A 19685-nucleotide genomic window follows, 5' to 3' on the forward strand; every position below is an offset into this window, starting at 1 on the left:
TAGAGACATTTGCAGGTCAGCTTTGGAGATGCCCTAAGTAAGTAAAAGTTGTAGTTTCCAGCCTAAGCAAAGTTGGTTGTGTTGCTACTATGTCCCTCACCAAGTAGTGTACAAACATGCATGGGAATAGAAAAGGTACTTGCACACCCTTCACAAAAGACGCGACATATATAACGACTAGAATCTATATCTACTAGCTAAATGCCCGTGCGTTGCCACGGAATAATTTTTTTTGTCCTAATTCAAAAATGTTTGTAAACATAATGGCATGTGGTTTATGTTCACATAAGGACAATTTGAGTCTCTCTCCACTCCTTTCCTTCTCGTCCACCACCCTCTCCTTACAAGAAGACAAACCTTCATTCTCATCATGTGTCTAATCTCTCCTTCAAAATTGTATGTCGACATGTCTAATCCCTCTTTCAAAATTGTATGTCTACACATTATATCTTCTAATTTGAAAGATTCTTTTGATCTCCTTTTTATGAATAGTTAGTTGGATACTCAAAGGCTATAATTTAAGCATTCCATTTTTTCTTTTTTAGTAATACAAATCAAACTTTGCATTGGCTTGACACGGGTTTGATCAGAACAATTGTTCTTGAATTTCCACATGGATAAAATTATAAAACAAATGAGCCATACGATTTCCCACAGATAGCCCTCAAATAGAAGGGCAACCCCATAGGAAGGCTAAGTATAGAGCTCTCGTCCAAGAGAAATAGTTGTACCAGAGAACAATCTCAGAATAACATGAAGTAAGTGTATGCCGGTGTAGGCGTGCAGTACAACACAGAAGTAAGTCCCCGCATTTGCTGATCTGTAGTAAATTTGGTTCCCCCTGCTGCTACTGCTCCTAACGATTCCAACATTTTCTACAACACGTGTCGCACTTCGTGCGCTTTGTCAGCTTCGCCTTGTCTAAATCCACAATGGGAGTGTTTGCATAGAAGACACCACGGGCTTCACCTCCATCTGCCTCCAGGTCTATTTAACCTCCATCATAACCTAGTGACGAGAAAGCAAAGAAAACAATCTAAATCCACAATGTCCAACCATTTGATTCATAGATTGATGATAAAAAAGAATAGGGTTTCCCAAAGTGTAGAGTCATTCCCACGACCTTTTATGACCTGAAGTAAGCATGAACATCAACCATAACACAGCTTATAAGAGTGCACTTCTGCACAATATGTTGACAACAAATAAGGGCCATACAAGTCGTGGTTGAAACAAAAAATTTAACTTCAACACTGGGAGCTGGGTGAAATAAAGATGCTTACTTGGCGGATACTCTTACTATTGAGACACACAGTCTGATAGTCATAGTGTCTATCTTGCATGGTAGATCAAATAATTCACGTAGTAAATTGTATGTTCACGAAACTTATGAGAAGTAAATATTCTAGCACGCATTTGGACCATCACTTTAACAATATTGTTCACTCAACCCAGGAAAAAGAAGGAAAAAGTTGCATGAAACACCATCATACATCAAAACTTACCATCACAACAGTATCATCTATGGACATTTTTTTCTTAGCCAAGACTTCCTGTAGAGGATTTGATCGTATGATTTATTCCAGGACCTGCTGTAATTATGGTGTATCTGCAGAATTGACAACTGCTAATTCACATTTAGAAACATGTAAATGTTGTTGGACTATTCAGTTCAAGTATGTTGGATGCTATGTATTCATGGATTCAGCAATACCATACACAATTGTTTACAAAATTAAAATGAAGGGAAATGCAGACGATTCTCCTACTTTGATATTTCTGAAACTACAGTTGGCAGGTTACGCAAGAGAGTTGACATGCGGCCATACCCCAGCTGCCCCTTCTGCTAAAAATAACAGTGTTAAGTACGAAACGTAACAAAATTAAGCATCAACTCGTACTTATACCTCATTTTGACCCCATGAGAAGCAACGGCAGTCAGAACTCTAAGAAACACAGTGGCAAGCTGCTGGCAAAATACAGAAATCCATTACAAAAATCGATATGGCCATAACTCGATTTTACTACTAACGCACTCAACAAACGCTATGACCATACACTAATCCAGGCATTTCCACACACAAACTGGTAACCTCCCATGCCTTCTTACAATAATTAGACGAAGAAATACAGTGGAGTAAAGTAAGGAAGTCATCTCGAACGTGGAGGAGCAAAGTAAGGAACTCACCGCAGCCGGAGGGGCCGAAGCGGATGTCGACGCCCACAAGAGGGTGCAGCCGCGTTAGGGACACCAGGCTGCATGGGCTTGCAGGTCTAGGAGTCCAACGTTGAAGGTACATGCGCGATGAAAAAAAAATCATCCCTCGTCATAGAATATAACTCGCACCCGACGACTAATTCCGACAAAAGGAGGATTTATTGACTCAAAATGAAGCATCAAGAGGATACAAACACAATGAGCACACACCCGGCCTTTGCATAACTAAGATGCACACAGTCAACACAAACACACACACAGAAAAACACGTTGGCGAATAGCAAAGTCATATAAGACCAAAGCTGTCCCTATGCGAGGAAAAAGAAAAAAACTCGAAGTGATCAAATCCGTAATCGACAAACTACAACTATGGCCATATCCGCACCAACCATCCCATGACAACACACCCGACAACTAATCAGGCACCGAGCAAACAAAAATAAGCGGCATCGACCTGGAAGCTAAAGCTGACACCCACGCTAGATATGGCCTAACTTAATTTATCTCCAAGTCAGAGCAATTGCTCCATCATTCCTTCTGTGAAAATAAACGAGGTGATCATCCATGAAAGAGGAAAAGTGAAACTACATATCCTGAGAGGAGAGAAAAAAACTAAACTTCTCGTAATAAATAATTTTTTTTTTTTTTGGAAAAGGGGGTTTACCCCGGCCTCTGCATCAGATCGATGCATACGGCCTCTCTTATTAATGAAATAAAGAGGTTCAGAACATAAGTCTTACAAACAAATGAAAAAAGGTAGCACGTAGCTCACACAGAGCAACGACTAAAAGACACAAACGGGAAAAGCCACAAACCGGCTGGCATAATATCAGGTAGGTAAACTAGATGCCTATCCTATTACATGATCGCCATCCAAACCGGTTGAAGATATCCCGCGCAACCGTCTCCCACCGGACAGATCCAGTAACCAAACGCTCCCTGGCCTCCGTCGGAGTGAGTAAGGACCAAGTACGGATCAGCGCCGTAGCCCGGAACAACACCTGCAAAAAATGAGTATTTGATGTCCTGTTAAAAACCAAGTCATTCCTGCAGTTCCAAATTGCCCATAATAACGCAGATACTCCTACACGAATTTGTCTGGCTGTTTCGGGCTCCGTCCCGAGCAACCACGCCCCAAAAAGCGTGTTTACCGATCTCGGTGGAGTAATATTAAAGGCAATTTGCACGGTGCGCCACAACCCTTGTGCCAACGGGCAATCAAAAAATAAATGTTTGATAGACTCATCCCTATCACAGAAGCTACACCTAGTAGATCCTGTCCAGTTGCGCTTAACTAGATTGTCCTTTGTAAGAATTACCTGTTTATGCACAAACCACATAAACACTTTAATCTTCAAAGGAACCTTAACGTTCCAGACTACATTGGACGTAGGTATCACGGATGAATTAATGATATCAAGATACATAGACTTGACCGTGAACACCCCAGTTCTAGTTAGCTTCCAATACAACTGGTCGGGCTGAGGATTTAGCTGCACCTCCATCAGCCTACGGACCAAGTGAAGCCATGCTTCCCATCTCGGTCCAGCAAGCACTCTTCTAAACTGGATGTTAAGGGGAATCGTCTGCATTACTGTGGCCACAAGGGCATTCCTATGCTGAACAATACGATACAGCGCTGGATACTGAGAAGCCAGAGGCGTGTCACCCAGCCACGTATCCTCCCAGAATCGCGTATCAGCTCCATTACCAACAATACATTTCGTTCTGTTAAAGAAAGTGGATTTAGCCCTCATTAGCCCTTTCCAGAACGGCGAGTCTGTAGGTCTCATAGTGACTTGGGATAAAGTCTTTGAGTACAGATATTTACTCCGTAAAATCTGCGCCCATGTTGCCTCTGTCTCAGAAGACAGCTTAAACAGCCACTTACTCAGGAGGCACTTATTTTTAACTTCAAGATTTTCAATGCCAAGTCCTCCTTGGTCCTTTGGTCTGCAAATAATATCCCATTTGGCCAATCTATACTTCCTCTTAGATTCATCACTCTGCCAGAAGAAGCGAGACCGATAAAAGTCTAGTCTCTTCCTCACCCCAACTGGTACTTCGAAGAAAGATAGCAGAAACATAGGTAAACTCGTGAGCACCGAGTTAATGAGAATCAACCGGCCTCCATAAGACATGAGTTTTCCTTTCCAACAACTTAGTTTTTTCTCAAATCTATCCTCGATGGTCTTCCATTCAGCATTCGTTAACTTACGATGGTGTATTGGAATACCGAGATAAGAGAAAGGAAGAGACCCACTCTCACATCCGAACAATTGTGTATAAGCTTCCTGTTCGTCTTTGGCTCTACCAAAACAGAACAACTCACTTTTATGGAAATTAATCTTCAGCCCAGACAATTGTTCAAAAAGGCATAATACTAGTTTCATGTTCCTCGCCTTGGCCAAATCATGTTCCATAAAAATGATTGTATCGTCAGCGTATTGCAGGATGGATAAACCACCATCAACCAGATGAGGCACCACTCCCTCCACCTGACCAGCCTCTTTGGCCCTCCCAATCAGGATCGCTAACACATCAACCACAATATTGAACAGAATAGGTGACATAGGATCGCCCTGTCGCAGACCCTTGTGTGTTCGGAAATAGTGGCCTATGTCATCATTGACCTTAATGCCAACGCTACCTTTTTTGCGTGAACGTTTCCACCTGATGCCTCCAGCGCTCATCAAAACCCTTCATTCTTAAAGCTTGCTGGAGGAACGGCCATTTGACTTTATCATAAGCCTTCTCGAAATCCACTTTGAAAATAACCCCATCTATTTTTTTCGTATGAATTTCATGAAGCGTTTCATGTAGGACCACAACCCCCTCTAGGATGTTCCTATCCGGCATGAAAGCCGTTTGCGTAGGTTGAACAACAGCGTGCGCTATCTGAGTCAGCCTTATCGTACCAACCTTGGTAAAAATTTTGAAGCTGACATTGAGCAGGCAGATCGGCCGAAATTGTTCAATTTTGACGGCATCAGTTTTCTTAGGCAACAACGTTATCGTGCCAAAATTCAGTTGGAACAGCTGCAAGTGTCCCGAGAACAAATCATGAAACATTGGCATCAGGTCCCCTTTGATAATATGCCAACACTTCTTGTAGAACTCAGCCGGGAAACCATCCGGCCCCGGCGCCTTATTACATTTCATCTTGGCAATAGCCTCGAAAACTTCCTTTTCCGAGAAAGGGGCTGTTAACACATCGTTCTCCACTGAAGAAAGTTGAGGGATATCGCTGACCCTAGACTCATCCAGGGATACACTACTCTCCTCTGGTGGTCCAAACAACCTTTTGTAATATTCAGTAATGTATGTTTTCAGGTTGTCTTGGCCAACTATTGTACCCTCCTCTTGCTCCAGCTGGAAGATCCTCTTCTTCCTATGCTTGCCATTAGCAATCATGTGGAAGAACTGTGTGTTCGCATCCCCCTGGACAACTTTTCTCACCTTTGCCCTTAATGCCCACTTCAATTCTTCCTCCCGGAGCAATTCCTTCAGCCTCATCTCAGCCTCATGCTTAATATGAAGCTCAGTGGGTACCAGAACCATAGTTTCTGCTTTTACATCTAAGGTTTTTATAAGTGAAAGGAGCCGTTCCTTCTCAACCTTATACATTCCACCTAGATGTTTAGCCCACCCACGAAGGAAGCTACGGAGATTCCTAATCTTGTTCTGCCACCTCTCAATGGCGCTTCTACCTCCTACCTCTTTCGCCCATTCTCTGGCAATAAGATCCAAAAATCCTTCTCTTTCAAACCACGCCATCTCGAACGAGAAAACATTTTTGTTGCCCGAGTATGTAGCCCCGCCAGAATCAAGCAACAACGGCGTGTGATCCGAGATCCCGCGAGTGAGCGCCTGAACAGTTACCACGGGAAACTTCTGTTCCCAAGCAACACTAGCCAGAACCCGATCCAACTTCTCGTATGTTGGATTAGGCATCACATTAGCCCACGTGAACTTCCTACCTGAAAGCTCAATTTCTCTCAAATCTAAGCTTTCAATAATGGTATTAAACATAAATGACCATCTCCCATCGAAGTTGTCATTATTCTTTTCATCACGTCTCCTAATTATGTTAAAATCCCCCCCAACCAGAATTGGAAGCTGCTCAGACCCACATACTCTAACAAGGTCTGCCAGGAAATCTGGTTTGAACTCGGACTGCGCTGCCCCGTACACCGCCACCAAAGCCCAGTCAAAACCATCCTGTTTGGACCGCACCCTGAACTTAACAGCAAAATCCCCCATGACCACACTTCGAACTTCAAGAGAGTCACATCTAACACCCAGTAAGATACCCCCCGACCTACCTCTAGGCGGTAGACAATGCCAGTCAAACTCAATCCCTCCCGACAAAGTATTGAGAAATTGAGGTGAGAAATTTGCTCTACCCGTTTCCGACAGGGCAATAAAGTCCAAACAATGCTCAATAGATGCCTCCGCAAGGAACCTCCTTTTAGCCAAGTCCTTAAGACCTCTGCTATTCCAAAAGATCCCTTTCATATTTCATCATGAAATTTTTTAGCCGTACGAATCCTAGCACTCCTACGGACTACAGACATCGGGTAAGTTTTGCGCTTCCACTTGCGCTTAGGGCTGGACGTGCCCTCCCGGTCCATCGTACTCGTAATCGATGGATTATCTACTTGCGTCCCGATATTCTCATCGTCCTCCTCCTGCTCCTGGAGGGGCGGTGCTAGATCATCACAAAAGTTCTCAAGTACTCGAACTCCCAAGGCATCAATTTCAGAGTCATTCATAGGTTTGACCGCAGCTAATTTACGAATTACTTCTAAAGCTCTCTCGGCTTCTAGATCAAGCAAATCGTTAACAGAATTAGTAACTTCACCCTCATCTCTACCAAGTGAAAATCCTAACTGTTGTGCCTTATCCATAATTTGATCATGCGAGAAATGCAAAATAGTATTGGAGGTATTAACAGACATACCAGTAGTGACTTGGACGTCACGAAGCTTGGCCGCCCTCGCGGCACAGCGCTGCTGCATGTCGTCCACCTCCGGATGGCTCTGAAGCCGACAACTCATACGTCGACCCTCAGCTGCCTGGTCCGGGATCCCGCCAAACATAATGACCTCCTCCCGCGAGAATTTATCCGGCGAGCGACCACCTGTCACTCCCCGAACATCCACCCGGTCGCCACCAGGTGAGCGCGGTGAGCGCGCCGAGTCCAGCACTGGGGAGGAGAAGGCCACCTGCCCCCTCCCCCCATCCACCCCGGACCGCCTGTCCGGAGTGCACGTCGCCATCTCGAATATGGCGCCCCCCTCGGGCACCGAGGCCGATGGGGGCGTAGAGGCCACCGGCCCCACGCCCTCCCGCCGAACCTGCGCATCCGCCAGAGGTGATCGCCCAGCCACAGGCGAGCGAGGAGAAGGCTCCCCAACCGGAGGATGAGAGGGGGCCTCCAAAGAATCCCGATCCGGACTCCCAGATGAGGTCAGACCACCCGCCTGCACCACAGCCACGTCACCACACGCTGATGTAGACGAGACAATATCCAAGCTCTCGGGCCCACCGGAACCCTCCACCTCCGTACCCGCAAAATCCAACGGCGGTAAAGAAAACTCAATCTCCTCACCCGACTCCACCCGCTCGCTCCACAGTCTCGGAGGAGCGGAAGCTGGACCAAAGGAACCAAAACGCAGAGTGGTGGTCGGCACAGATACTCCAGGCGCCGTCCCTCCACCTGCTGCCCTACCCGTCGGCTCCGGCCTCTTGGCCACCTCACTGACAGAATCATCGGCCATCTTTTCCTTACCCGCAGTATCATCATCACCTTCATTCATGTCATCACCAGTGGCCGCTGGAGCCTCTGCGAAGAGACTATCATCCTCAAACTGAATCTCAAGAGTGTAAACCTTCCCTCGAAAGGCCCACTTAACCATGTCGGGTACATAGTCGATGTCCAGAATACTGACCAATAGGCGAGCTATCCCATGAGCTCTAGTGAAATCCATATCAACTCGCTCGGTCTTACCAACCATAATACCGAGACTAGCCACCACCGTGGCATCCCGCAGCAACTCAGACGGAGCCCCCGAAAAGCGCAACCAGGCCTGGATAAGGGGTGTACCCGGGGGCTCAACCAGCTTCCACTCGTGGAACTCAAGAATGGCCTCAGTACCCAAGACCTTACACATCCCAAAACTCAGCAACCGCTGTATATCCTCCATAGATGGGAACTGAACTCTGAAAGTGTTGGTCTCCAGCCTGACAAGCTCCCAATGGAAGTCACCTGGTGCCAGCTCCCTGAGACGCTGAATGATCTGAGCCTCGGACACTTGCCCTCTCGTCACTTTCACTATCCCAGTTGTCGTACTGCGCTCCTCCTGAGGAACCTCCCTCTCAGTCGGTGACTCAAAAAAAGTGAGTTCAGAACAAAAAACACCATAAGTCATGAGGCTCGGTCTCTGCTCCCGCACCAGCGGACACACTCCAGATTCATGTGCAGGCTTACCACAAGAATCACAAAGAGTCGCCACACACTCAGCAATGAAATGTCCCTTATCGCCACATCTATAACAGAGCATTCTCTCTTTTTTCTTAGCAAACTTAGCAGCCCTGTCAACCTCGGATCTGTCAGAGCCATCCGCCGACATAGCCTGAGTCTCGGCGTCGACCGGAACCTCCACAGCGGCCAGTTCCGTCACAACCTCCATCGCCTGGCAACCCAAGTCAGACTCCTCAGCACTGGCATCGACGACCGTCTCAACTGTAGTTTGATGTTGTCTTGGACGGTACCGACCCCCTCGGCCTCCTCGTCCACGATAGCCGCGAAACCCGCCTCTGTTACGATTAGCTGGCCCAGTCGCCCCTTCGACAAAACCACCAGACGGCCCCAAGAAAGGCCGTTCAGCCGAACCATCACTCTGCCAGGCATATCCCCGTCCGCCACCCGTAGACGAGGATCCCCGGTGCTGTCCCTCACCAAATGCATTGTAACCATCGTCACCCCACTGTCCTCGAGGTGCCGCTCGAACATCCGCCCTAGCCTGAACCGGAGGTGGCTTAGCCTGCTGCAACACTGGCGTCGCCGCATCGCTGACCTGCCTAGCCACAAATAGCGGCGGTCTAGCTCCCACCTGCACCACAGGAGGCTGGGCATGGGTACCCAGAGGCGGCCGAGCGAGAACACCGCGGCCCGCAGCAACTCCAGTCGTCGGCGGCCTAGGAGCACCACGGCCCGCCGCCGTCACCGGCGCAGTCGGCCGGACCGCCGCGACGCCGCGGCCCGTAGGCTTGGCGACGGCAACCGCAGCACGCTAGTCGCCGGTAGCACGCCCTGCAGCATGGTCCGCTCTGGGTGGAGGCGCGCCACCACGCCCAGCCACCAGCGGCACGCCGGCGCCGCCGCCACCATTGCCCGCATGGGTGCCGCTGCCGCTGCGACCAGCGGCCGTTGCCTGCGCCAGTCCTCCGCGGCCCGCCGCTGCCGGAGGAGCCCCAGCGGCCGCGCCCGGAAGAGACCCCCGTCCCGCCATCAGACGAAGGGTAGGTATACGAGCAGCCCTCCCTCCGCCGCGATCGAGAAAACAAGGACGTCCGCCTCCGTGTCGAACCCTATGTCGAAACGATCTCGTGCATGGGGTTGTAGACTTGGGCTGCATAACAGGCTGGGCCTCATACCCATCGGTCTGTAACCCAACGTCAACATTGGCCGGTTCACTCAGAACCGGCCCACCCACCAGCTGACCGAACTCACAGCCCAGCAATCCGTTCAAACGAGCGATCCTATGATCGCGGATCTGAGCGCATCGGTCGATCGCCGGCGCCGGCACCGTGGCCGCCGACGACCGCCGAGCCTTCTTTCTCCTTACTATCTTCCATGAATTGTGAGTGATGAAATCGGAAAGAACAGGTTTAGGAAGACACACCTTCGGAATCGGTCCCTTCCATGGCCTGACCGCCGATGCCGCATTCCTCCGATGAACTACACGTCGCACCAGCTCCTTCCTCTCGTCCGGATGTAGCCCCACCCGCGCCGGATCCTCCACCGGCACTACCGTGTCTACGGTCTTGGCCACATCATCTTCATCATATCCTGCATGAAAAAGATCGCCTATCAAATCCGAAGGTGTAGGCGAGTGCGGCGAACCTTCTGAGCCTTCGTTGTCTCCGGCGTCATCCTCGTCGTCCGCCTCCAACAGAGCCCAAAAACGGCCCCCGATGCCTGCCCGCGCAGCCGCCGCGGAGGGACACGGCGCGGCAGCGGCCTCCGCGGTCCCCCGGGGATTCGCTCTAGGAGCCATTCTCCCCTTCACGTCGCTTAGCGTGGTCACCTGGACAGTCGCTTAGTGTGTATGTGTATTATGTAGATCTTCCTGTCTTTTTTCTACTTCTTCTTCATGGCGTGTGGCCTTAAGACAGAGATAGTAGTGCCTCATTTGTTCTACTTCCATCTTGATATCTAGCTAATCCTCTCATTATCAAATTTGATATTAGTGTTTGCTTGTTTTGTTGGTGCCCTCGAGGATTCCTAACAATGTCCATCTCAGTGATCCTTGACTGCCGAGATGTGACATAGGATGTCTATCTAGAGCGCCATCTCAAACGGGAGGTGGATCCTGACGTTCCCAGGACACGCGCACTAACTCCAGCTGCCTTTTGTCTCAGCCTCTCCTGCAAAACAAAAACACCCGTGAAAGTAAACCAGATCAATCTTAGAAGCATGAGCGGGAGGGATTTCATCATCCTACCGCTGGTCGAAAGAGATCGTGCCGTTGTTGAGCCGTCGCCCCTCAGCCGATAAGGTTTTGTCAGCGGAAGTGAAAGCCGCCGCTTCCCCGATGTGTCACCTTTCGTTCAGATCGGCGCACGCAGAGGGGACAACGACGGCGCGCCGGATAGTCGTTGGCAGAACACCGGCGAAGGCGGCGACGCCCGTACCCAGAACCAGCATAAGCCGCCGGTGCCGCAACGGCCCGCGGAGCAGTTGTTGTGTTGCCACCAGGGGAGAAGCGGCGGCGCCCGTGATGTGGTGGTCGTTCCGGCGACATGGGGTGCAAAACGGGAGTGGTAGAGGAGACCAGCCGCGGCAACATGGAAAGGAGAATGGGAGGGGTGAGGAGATTGGGGGTGCATCCTAGGAAGAGGCACGAGGGTGCAAGAGTACGTGCGTGCGTGGGCTTCCGATGGGATCGTGGGGAGAGGCACCTTCTCGGACGGGGAAACCGAACGTGGACGTGTGGATACGTGAGAAAGGATGCGAGCGGGATTGTATGCGGGGTCGAGAGGTGAGGTTGAACCATCACGACGACCGCAGATCTTCCTTTAATAGTAGAGATACCTAACAACAAAGGGAGGTTGTTTCTCCGAGTATTTTTGGTCTATCCACTGCCTTCTTTTTTTATCCGAGATGGTACTATAATTTTATCTGTATGTCCGCTTAGTTTTTTGGGCCTGGCCACAATATGGAATATAGCCTACATTTTCATCCGGCCAGGCCGTGTAATTTAAGACTTGGATTTTTTTATTTAATCCCTTTTTAATTTCTTCAATTATTAATTGGAATTCCAACTAATTATTTAAAAAATATTGGCAAATACATGCCGTGGGCGCGCCTGATTGGGCCAACCCAGAAGCATTGTGGTAATGTACTAGTTTAGTTGTACCAGGAAAACTGCAAAAAACAGAAGCAGATTGAGGAAACATTTTCGTTAGGGTTATAGGTTCTCCCAGAGGTGATATGTGGCCACCGTCGAGGTTTATCTTCTCTACCCCGATCCAACCACTGTTACTTTTTGGGTTGATCATTGGGAGATCCCTACATCCCTACTCGGCCTTGATCGAACTTCTGGCTCGCGAGAGGGATTTAGGGGTGCTGCAACAACCGATCCAGAAATTGTCGGTTTAGGGTTCAAGATGGCAGCGGCAAGTTCAGCGGCGGAGGAGTCTGGCGTGGGGTCTAGTTCTGAGTTGGATAATGATGACCCACAAGTATAGGGGATCAATCGTAGTCCTTTCGATAAGTAAGAGTGTCGAACCCAACGAGGAGCAGAAGGAAATGACAAGTAGTTTTCAGCAAGGTATTTTCTGCAAGCACATACATTATAAGTAACGAGTAATTTGATAGCAAGATAATTTGTAACGAGCAAGTAACGGTAACGGTAACAAAAGTGCAGCATGGTAGCCAATGCTTTTGAGGCAAAGGACATGCCAAAATGGTTTCTTATGATAAGAAAAGCGTTCTTGAGGATACACGGGAATTTCATCTAGTCACGTTCATCATGTTTTTTTACTAGGAACGACAGTGGGAGAGGCTCCCACTGACTGTTGTATTTACTCACAAACAGATGTTACATCATTACATGTGGGGGTTTTGCAGGGCTCCCCTCAACCATGTTACATCATTACATGTGGGGGTTTTGCAGGGCTCCCCTCAACCATGTTACATCATTACATGTGGGGGTTTTGCAGGGCTCCCCTCAACCCCTCTAGTGAATGCAGAAAAACTCTAGTGTCTACATGTTTTGTATATAAGAGTCTAAGAAGGGGTGAAGCTCTTCTTTACAATTGTGAACAAGGAGGCCCAAAAGGTGCTTGAAGCTATCAAGCCATGCAATGAAGGAGTGTGGCACTCCTCTGAAGAATTCATTGTTCCTCTTCTTCCAGATGCTCCACGTGGCCAGCAAGAAAATGTCCATGAATAGCGGTTGCCTCCATTGGGTTTTACCTTCGTGCAGCAGAGATATCCTATTTCCATCATGCGGCCATCTCAGACCCACTTTGTTCCAGCAGCGCTGGCTAAATGGGCACGAGAAGAAGAGATGCTCAACTGTTTCCTCGAGAGGATTTTGGCAAAGCATACACGCATAGTTGTTGTCCACAATAGCAAAATGCCTATGTTTCAACATGTTTCGCGTGTTTACGCGGTCAACTAGCAACAGCCAACCAAACATTTTGAATTTGATGGGGCTCTTGGCCTCCCAAAGCCAGAGAAAGGCATCGTCGGCGATCGTCTCCCTGAAACAGTGGTTGTAGTAGCTTTTGGCCGAGAACTTTCCACTGAGGGTACAAACCCAAGTATCAGCAGAACCTCTCTCCGGTATGACATGCATCGAGCCCTGCTGAATCTCTCTGACTCCCTCTCTCGCTTCCAAAGCATGGCTGGGTCCGTTGCTTCCAAAGTTGTGCAGACGGACTCATCCTCATTTGTGGCAAACGAGAAGGCTCTGGGATAGATCTCGGAGAGCGGGGCTTCCTGGTCATGATCAAACTACACGTCCTTCCAGAACAGAGCTAAAGTCCCATCACCAACTGTAACCTTTGAGATCCCTCGAAACACATTGCTGAGTTGTATGATGTCACACCACCAGAAGGATCTGATCGGACCAACTGTATGTGGTACCGTACCCACATAGTATGTGTCCCAGATCAATGTCACCCACGGGACATCCTGACGGTTGCAGAATTTGTAAAGATGTTTGAGGAGCAGGGCCACATTTTGAGTTTTGATGTCAATCACCCCAAGACCACCTTTGCACTTTGGCTTACAAACCAGCTCCCAAGCGGCCAAAGAGTTATTTTTTACTCCTGCCTCAGTGTTTTTGGCTCACAAACAGTATCTGCGCAACTTGTCAATGTGATCAATTACTTTCGGGTGTAGTTTAAGTGTGCACATAGCATAGATCAACATGGAGGTGATGGTAGAGTTTACCAACGTGAGTTTGGCGCCAGCTGAAAGCAAGGAGAGGGCAGTGGACAATTTCCTCTCAATCCCACACACCAACGGCATGAGTTCAAGCAGCGTTGGTTTTGTCGTTCCCATGGGAAGGCCCAGGTAAGTAAATGGAAGTAATCCGACATTGCAGCCAAAGATTTGGGCCAGAATAGAAGCTTGCTGCAGGTCAAGATTGATGGGAATCAATGTTGACTTATGGAAGTTTATTTTCAGACCAACAGAATCAGCATAATCTACCAAGATGGACTTCATGCGAGTGGCTTGATCGGGGGAAGCTGGCATGACCAGGATCGTGTCATCGGCGTATTGAATCACTGGGTAGTCACCCCTCCGATTGCATGGAAAAGGTAATTCAATTAATCCTTGGGTGTAGGCATCATTAATCGCTGCTTGAAGGAGATCAGCTACTAAAACAAAAACGAGAGGTGATAGTGGGTCTCCCTGTCTCACTCCACATTTGCACAAAAATTTCCTGCCTGGGACACCATTCAAAAGAACCGAAGAAACTCCAGAGGCAAATATAGATTTCATCCAACCAAGCCATTTGTCATCAAAGCCCATTTGTTTCATGATCTGCAACATCGAATCATGTTCTATTGTGTCAAAGGCTTTGGCAAAATCAAGTTTGAGGAGCACTATCTCTCGCGAGGATGCTTGGCACAGATGGATGTACTCAAATGACCATGCCAAACAATCCTGAATGGTTCTCCCTTTGAGGAAGCCATAATGATTCCTATGGATGATTTTAAGAATGACTTTCTGCAGACGGTTGGATAGGATTTTTGTGATGATTTTCAGACAACAATTGAGTAGTGTTATGGATCTGAAATTGTTAGCCGTTACAGGAGAGGAAATCTTTTGAATGAGGGTTATATAACCCTCACTGATGCTGGTTATGTCAAGGTTGCCATCGTGAAAATCATGACACATTTTTTAGATATCTTCCTTGATAATGTGCCAGCAATTTTTGAGGAAACAACCATTAAAACCATCGGGACCGGGGGCCCTATCACTAGGCATCTCTTTGATCACTGCGTCGATCTCATCGTTAGAAAAGGGGGCCAAAAGCATCTCCAAACCCTCCACCTTTTTTATGACACGGTTAAGATCAAAGCACATGTTTGTGGGTTTAGAAGTCCCCAAGCGTTCTTTATATGTGTTGAACAACACACCTTCTTTGCCAGCATGATCAGTAACCTCTACATCGCCTTCCTGCAAACTGGCAATTGAATTGTGTCTAAATCTCTCAGTTGCAAGAGATTGAAACAGCTTAGTGTGGTCATCCGCAAATCTGAAGTATCTGACAGTGCATCTTTTCCTCCAATATTCATTCTGGTACTTTAGGAGACAGTTAAGGTGTCCTTTCAGAATACGTCTGAAGTTTGCTTCCCGGACAAACAAAACCCTCTTGTCTTCTAGAGCATCGAGATTGGCTAATGCTTTGTTGCTGTTTTGGATCATAATTTTTAGGTTGGAAACACCTCTACTCCAGCGTTTGAGATCGTAACGGAGCGTTTTGAGCTTCTTGCAGACGACTGCTGCAGAGTTAGGTGCATGACAAGGTTTTCTTCAAGACCGGGCAATAAGTTTAGAGAAACCAGTGTGATTGATCCAGAAGTTTTCAAACCAGAAAAGGTTTGATTTTGGGATTTTGGACTCAAATGAGAGCATGCACGGAATATGATCAGAGACCGGTTTCCCCAGAGGCAGAACCATTGTGTTAGGAAAAGAGGTGGTCCAGTTCGAAGATGAAAAGAACCAGTCAAGCTGCTCCAGGAGCGGGTCGTCTTGCATGTTACTCCACGTGAAAGCCCTACCCTTAACTGGGATTTCCATTAAGGATTGTGCACATATAAGCTCATTGAATAACATCATATCAGTAGCATCTCCTCCCGGCTTATTTCTGTTATCAGTGGACCGTATGAAACTGAAGTCACCCAAAATTAACCAGTTTTCATCATCCGGTATATTAAGATGAAAAAGCCAGGAAGTAAAATCTGACTGTCTCTGGCCGTAGACATTCACCAAGTTCCAAGATTCATTCGACTGAGTAGCCAAGAAGGAAACACCCACCGCAAAAGATTCCACATGCCATGGTGTATCCACAAAGATAGAGCTATTCCAGATAGTAATAATGCCCCCCGATGCCCCAATCGATGGCGCAAAAACAAATTTATCAAATCGCTTGGGGCAGAAAGATTTAAGAAACGCTAAATCAAAAGATTCCTACTTAGTTTCTTGAATACATAACACTGAACAACCGCTAGTGTTGATAGCATTTCTAAGTGCCAAAAGTTTGCTTTCAGAGTTAATCCCTCTGATGTTCCACGAGAGAATATTCCAAGATTTATTCATGAACAGAAATAAAATCAGACAGCCTCATCCGGGGCTATCTGCTGGGCAGCCAACAGCTTGTCTTCAGAGATGTCCTCAGGACCAATACCGCACCGATCGCCCACCTGCTGGAGCGCTTGAATGGATGTTGGTGGAGGGCACGTCACGGCTGTACCTGCAGTTGTGGAGACAACATTGACAGTCAGAACGACCCTGGCCTTCACCCTCGATCGACTCTGCTTGACGGCTAACCTTGAAGCCATCATACTTGTTCGAGCGAGTGCTCCTCCGGACTGCAGTGGTGTCAAGAGGAACCTTGGCACTGTGGGATGCAGCAACATTAAACGAAGAGGAGGACGCTAGCAGTTGAAGAGCAGTGCCAGGTGGTGGGGCGAGCAGGTCGGCCTGGATTGCATTGTCAAATGGCACTGTAGGAACTGAGACAGCGATCTCTTGTGACTGAAGCAAAAGTGCATCCTCCACATGGGCAACATCAGTTAGAGCACCTGAAGGTGCAGAGGATAAGTGCAAAAGTCCAATGCAAACGCCCATCTGGAATTGAGCACTGAAAATGTTGGACATATGATCAGGTTCAGGCTTCAGATTCTGCAACCAAAAAGCACAAGCTGCCTCCAAATGTTTCTGGATAAGTTTGAAGGGATTGAGAGGAAACATAACATTCTCAGCTTGTCCATTGGTGATGGCCCGGGTGTAGATGTGTTTGAGCATAGAGCCCATCCACAAAAGTAGCTCTTGATCCATAGCAATAGTGACATTGGCTGACTCACCCCCAGCACGAACAAAAGCATCTCTGGCAGCAGGATTTCCATTGATAAAGCCATCCACCAGACTCTCCACAGCAGTAACTTCATCTTCAGAGGACCAAATGTTAGATAGGTTGTCATGCACATTCTGTTCAGGGTCCACTCCATCCATCAGGGAGGGGCCATCATACTGAAAAAAAGACCTAAAACTGAATCCTGTGTATGGTGGGGGAATCACGGGCCAAGCTCTCCAACCATTTTCATGAAGTTGTTCTGGAGCAGGGGCAGGGGCATTCCAGGCAGCCTCATTCTGAGCTTGTTGGGCAGCCATCTCATCCAGATGAGCTTGCTACATGATAGTGTAAAAAGGAAGCGCATATGGGTGTGGCGAAGCATTAAGCAGAGGTGGTGGCTCCTCAGTTCCCACCAGACCTGGAATCGTGTTGCGAACATTAAGAACATACACTGGTACAGACCATGAACGACCCAAACCTGGTAGTAAACCTACTCTGGTGACAAGCAGACTGTGAGGGACCTCTGCCACATCCTTAATATGACATTTAACAAGAACCCTGGCCTTGTTTTGCCCCGCGCGAGGCCAAACCAGAAGTTTGCCAAAGTTAGATACTGCCTTGTGCACATAGTGCTCAGTCTGATAGTCCATAGGAAAGGCAAGTAGCCTAACCCAAACCTCATACTCAAACGCGGGCATACGCATGTTGGGGCCTTCGTCATGCGGAACCAAAGAGAAGTAAGAATCATCTGCCAGAGCATGAGGACCTTCTCTAACCACGTTATTTCTGCTTTCCATATCAGACAAAACTACGCACCCAATGCCAAGCGGATAAATAAAATCATCTAGAAGCTCATATTCAAGATCAACTGTGATGATGCGGCAGACCTCAGCAAGCCAATACTCCTTCTGATGATCAGGTACTGGGGGATCAATGGTGACGATGGCATACCTATCATGGTTGCGCGGAGGATCATCGACCACCATGACCTGTCGCTGGACACGATGCGCGGGGCCTCGGTCGAAGGTCGATCCTTCTAGAGCAAAGGCGAAGGGGTACACCGCAAAGTTCGCTATGGCCGCCGCTGGGGAAGAACTGCAGATTGGAAGCGGAGCGGCCGGCGAGGAGGAGCAAACTGTGGTTTTTTGCGGATGCAGGGGTAGCATGCTACCTCTTGAGCACTGTGTTAGATTTTCCCGAAGAGGAAAGGATGATGCAGCAAAGTAGCGTAAGTATTTCCCTCAGTTTTTGAGAACCAAGGTATCAATCCAGTAGGAGGCTACACGCAAGTCCCTCGTACCTACACAAAACGATAGCTCCTCGCAACCAACGTGATTAGGGGTTGTCAATCCCTTCACGGTCATTTACGAGAGTGAGATCTGATAGAGATGATAGATAATATTTTTGGTATTTTTGATATAGAGATGCAAAGTGAAAAGTAAAAGGCAAAGTAAAAAAGCAAAGCAATAGTAAAGTGATGGAGATTGATATGATGAGAATAGACCCGGGGGCCATAGGTTTCACTAGTGGCTTCTCTGAAGAGCATAAGTATTCTACGGTGGGTGAAAAAATTACTGTTGAGCAATTGACAGAATTGAGCATAGTTATGAGAATATCTAGGTATGATCATGTATATAGGCATCACGTCCGAGACAAGTAGACCGACTCCTACCTGCATCTACTACTATTACTCCACTCATCGACCGCTATCCAGCATGCATCTAGAGTATTAAGTTAAAAACAGAGTAACGCCTTAAGCAAGATGATATGATGTAGAGGGATAGTTTCATGCAATATGATAAAAACCCCATCTTGTTATCCTCGATGGCAACAATACAATACGTGCCTTGCTGCCCCTTCTGTCACTGGGAGAGGACACCGCAGGATTGAACCCAAACCTAAGCACTTCTCCCACGGCAAGAAAAACCAATCTAGTAGGCCAAACCAAACTGATAATTCGAAGAGACTTGCAAAGATAACCAATCATACATAAAAGAATTAAGAGAAGATTCAAATATTATTCATAGATAGACTTGATCATAAACCCACAATTCATCGGTCTCAACAAACACACCGCAAAAAGAAGGATTACATCGAATAGATCTCCACAAGAGAGGGGGAGAACATTGTATTGAGATCCAAAAAGAGAGAAGAAGCCATCTAGCTAATAACTATGGACCCGAAGGTTTGAGGTAAACAACTCACACTTCATCGGAAAGGCTATGATGATGTAGAAGCCCTCCGTGATGACGGACCTCTCCGGCGGAGCTCCGGAACAGGCCCCAAGATGGGATCTCGTGGATACAGAAAGTTGCGGCGGTGGAATTAGGTTTTTGGCTCTGTATCTGATCGTTGGGTGGTACGTAGGTATATATAGGAGGAAGGAGTACGTCGGTGGAGCAACAGGGGGGCCACGAAGCAGGGGCGCGCCCTAGGGGGGGCGCCCCCACCCTCGTGACCGCCTCTTTTGTTCCTTGGCGTAGGGTCTAAGTCTCTTGGATCACGTTCGGTTAGAAAATCACATTCCCGAAGGTTTCATTCCGTTTGGACTCCATTTGATATTCCGTTTCTCCGAAATACTGAAATAGGCAAAAAACAACAATTCTGGGCTGGGCCTCCGGTTAATAGGTTAGTCCCAA

The 19685-nt window shown here is 47.8% G+C and overlaps 1 protein-coding gene and 1 long non-coding RNA gene across 5 annotated transcripts; both read right to left on the minus strand.

The window, feature by feature from the left end:
- Positions 1–1337: 1337 nt before the first annotated feature.
- LOC119352534 lies at positions 1338–2281 on the minus strand. Of its 3 annotated transcripts, XR_005170194.1 has the most exons (4): positions 2189–2268; positions 1908–1966; positions 1770–1843; positions 1338–1624 (listed from the first exon to the last, which is right to left on the minus strand). It is a non-coding gene; the product is annotated as an uncharacterized LOC119352534 (long non-coding RNA). The 3 variants fall into 3 exon arrangements; XR_005170193.1 differs by having other exon boundaries at positions 1338–1843; positions 1908–1969; positions 2189–2281; XR_005170192.1 differs by having other exon boundaries at positions 1338–1843.
- A 583-nt stretch (positions 2282–2864) lies between these two features.
- LOC119357321 lies at positions 2865–10477 on the minus strand. 2 transcript variants are annotated; one of them, XR_005172195.1, is made up of 2 exons: positions 10129–10477; positions 2865–3219 (listed from the first exon to the last, which is right to left on the minus strand). XR_005172195.1 is itself a non-coding variant. In XM_037624319.1 (2 exons), the coding sequence occupies exons 1-2, from the start codon at positions 8236–8238 to the stop codon at positions 3077–3079; spliced, it is 1200 nt and encodes a 399-aa protein (XP_037480216.1). In that variant the 5' UTR covers positions 8239–8301; the 3' UTR covers positions 2865–3076. The 2 variants fall into 2 exon arrangements, 1 of the variants encoding a protein (XP_037480216.1); XM_037624319.1 differs by lacking the exon at positions 10129–10477 and adding an exon at positions 7182–8301.
- Positions 10478–19685: the final 9208 nt, after the last annotated feature.

Source organism: Triticum dicoccoides, chromosome 2A (assembly GCF_002162155.2).
Source record: "Triticum dicoccoides isolate Atlit2015 ecotype Zavitan chromosome 2A, WEW_v2.0, whole genome shotgun sequence".
Taxonomy (NCBI): Eukaryota; Viridiplantae; Streptophyta; class Magnoliopsida; order Poales; family Poaceae; genus Triticum; species Triticum dicoccoides.